Below are 2,738 nucleotides of genomic sequence, written 5' to 3'. Positions count from 1 at the left end.
TTGAAGAAGGAATTGCGATATGAGCGACGAAGGCGTAAGGCTCATAACTCTAGGCACTCCTCTGAGGAGTCGGATGACACCAGTTACAGGCAAAGGTCGAGAACTCCACCCAGCGAATCTTTTTCGTGTGAGGAGGAGTACCACCGTGGGCGAAGAAATAAAAGCCCGACTCGCCAGGGTCAGGGGAATGATGCCTTGAACAAGGCTTTGAATCAGGTCTCTAAGTCGCCTTTCACACGACATATTGAAGACGCTAGTCTTCCTCGGCGATTCCACCAGCCTGTGTTCACCATTTATAATGGTCGAACTGACCCAGTGGAACATGTTAGCCACTACAGCCAGAGAATGGCTATTCATGCCAGGGATGAAGTCTTAATGTGCAAGGTTTTCCCGTCTAGTTTGGGCCCAGTGGCGATGAGATGGTTTAATGGCTTGAGAACTAATATTATTGACTCTTTTGAGAAGCTCACCTAGGCCTTTGGTGCTCGTTTTATTACATGTAGAAGGGTTGTTCAACCCTTGGGGTCGCTACTGTCCATGTCTATGTGAGAAGGGGAAACCATAAAAGCCTACTCAAACAGATACTGGAAAATGTTCAACGAGGTGGATAGGGCTCACGATGACGTGGCTATGAATACTTTTAAGGAAGGTCTTCCAACTGAACACGGTCTGAGGAAGTCTCTGACTGGCAAGCCTGTTACTAGTGTACGTCAGCTTATGAATCGGATAGATAAATATAGAAGAGTAGAGGAAGATCAGATGCAAGGCAGAGGAAAGTCTAAAGCAGTAACTCAAGAGAGGAGGGATTTCAGGCCGGACCGGTACAACAACAACCGACCTCGGAGGGACTTTAGGGGGCAGTCGGGGCCTGCCAACTCCCAGGTGGTTAGCGCCGTGTTCCGAGAACCAGTGCAGCGAGTTGTGGAGAAGATAAAGAACGAGCCGTTCTTTAGGTGGCCCAATAAGATGGCGGGGGATCCTGCGAAGCGTAATCGGAGTCTTTACTGCCAGTACCATCAAGACCACGGACATATCACCGAAGATTGTAACAATCTGTGGGATCACTTAGAGCAGTTGGTGCAAGAGGGAAAGTTGACCCAACTTCTGCATCAGTCCGGCGGCCGAGGAGGCCACGTAGGCTCGGCGTTTCAGGGGGATGCCCCAAGGGGACCTCCTTTGGGCACGATAAACGTTATATTCGCTGCCCCGGGGAGAACTGGGTCTTGCCCTTCTAGGGTAATGTCTGTGTCTCAGTGCTCGGAGGAGGACTCCAACTCGAGGCCGAAGAGGGCCAGACCGGGCACCTCGTTGGTGTTAATCTTCTCAGAAGAGGATAAGAGAGGAACTATACAACCGCATGATGATGCTTTGGTGGTTACGATTAGGATCGGAGGGTATGACGTTAAGAGAGTGATGGTTGATGATGGAAGTGCCGCCGAGGTAATGTACCCTGATTTATTCAGGGGGCTGAATTTGAAACCTGAAGACCTGACAACATATAGTTCCCCGCTGGTGGGCTTCGAAGGCAAATCGGTCACCCTGATGGGAATGGTTAGATTACCCGTGCAGACTGGATCAGATATGGTGGAGGTAGATTTTATTGTGGTGAATGCCTTTTCTCCGTATACGGCTATTTTGGGAAGACCATGGTTGCATGCTTTAGGGGTTGTTTCTTCCACTCTTCATCAAAAAGTGAAGTATCCCTCAGGGGGCGAGGTTTCAGAGATTTTGGGAAACCAGAACATGGCTAGGCAGTGTATGATAATGGCCATTCAACATCGGCCGGAGGTAAGCACTTCGGCTATAGCCGAGGGTGATTTATAGCAATCAAGGGTTCAGGGAGCCCAGGTCGGCGCGTCCCCGGAGGAAATGAGGTGTGAGGATTTAGAAAGGGTGAACGTTGGTGATGATTCAGAGAAGTATTTTCAGGTTGGGGCTCAGTTGCCTTTGTTAGAGAAAGAACAGCTGGTCGAGGTTCTTAGAAGAAACGTTGATGTGTTTGCATAGAGTGCCTATGAAGCCCTGGGAGTGGATCCGGAGTTCATCTGTCATCATCTGAATGTCAACCCCTCATGTATTCCAAAGAAACAACCACCTCGACGTCCGTCCAAAGTACACGTCGAGGCTATTAAAGACGAGGTGACCAAGTTGAAGCAGGCTGGGGCAATCAAGGAGGTATTTTATCCTCAGTGGCTAGCCAATACAGTTGTAGTGAAAAAGAAAAATGGAAAGTGGCGTGTGTGTATTGATTTTACAGACCTTAACTGAGCGTGCCCAAATGACCCTTTTCCTATGCCCCGTATAGATCAGTTGGTGGATGCTACAGTGGGCCATCCTCGGATGAGTTTCTTGGGCGCCTTTCAAGGCTACCATCAAATCCCACTCGCATCGGACGATCAGGAGAATACCGCTTTTCTCACTCCCACTGGAAATTACCACTATAAGGTAATGCCCTTTGGTTTGAAGAACGCGGGGTCTACCTACCAGAGAATGATGACGAAAATATTTGAGCAGCAGTTGGATAGAAACATTGAGATTTATATTGATGATATGGTCGTAAAGAGTAAGGTAGTGGCCGAGCACGTGGCGGACCTTAACCACACTTTTGGGATTTTAAGGAAGCATAAATTGCGGCTGAACGCATCCAAATGCTCATTTGGGGTAAGTTCAGGTAAGTTTCTGGGTTACATGGTAACTCATAGGGGAATTGAAGTTAACCCTGACCAGATTAGAGCCAT

General features: G+C 48.6%; 1 protein-coding gene across 1 annotated transcript; it reads left to right on the top strand.

Moving 5' to 3' along the window:
- Window positions 1-591: 591 nt before the first annotated feature.
- On the top strand, window positions 592-2,007 carry LOC136061990 (uncharacterized). The gene is made up of 2 exons (XM_065760523.1): window positions 592-1,788; window positions 1,840-2,007. Exons 1-2 carry the CDS (start codon window positions 592-594, stop codon window positions 2,005-2,007), a joined length of 1,365 nt encoding a protein of 454 aa, XP_065616595.1.
- Window positions 2,008-2,738: the final 731 nt, after the last annotated feature.

Source organism: Quercus suber, unplaced genomic scaffold (assembly GCF_002906115.3).
Source record: "Quercus suber isolate HL8 unplaced genomic scaffold, Cork oak 2.0 scaffold_371, whole genome shotgun sequence".
NCBI classification, from domain to species: Eukaryota; Viridiplantae; Streptophyta; class Magnoliopsida; order Fagales; family Fagaceae; genus Quercus; species Quercus suber.
The sequence above is the reverse complement of the archived record's forward strand: the minus strand, read 5'-3'. Positions and strand labels throughout refer to the sequence as shown.

Bases quoted from the DNA above. Each gene is read 5' to 3' on its own strand.
- LOC136061990 (XM_065760523.1), top strand. From the start codon at position 592: ATGTTCAACGAGGTGGATAGGGCTCACGATGACGTGGCTATGAATACT. The intron at 1,789-1,839 runs GTAAGCACTTCG...TCAAGGGTTCAG, and splicing joins CCATTCAACATCGGCCGGAG to GGAGCCCAGGTCGGCGCGTC.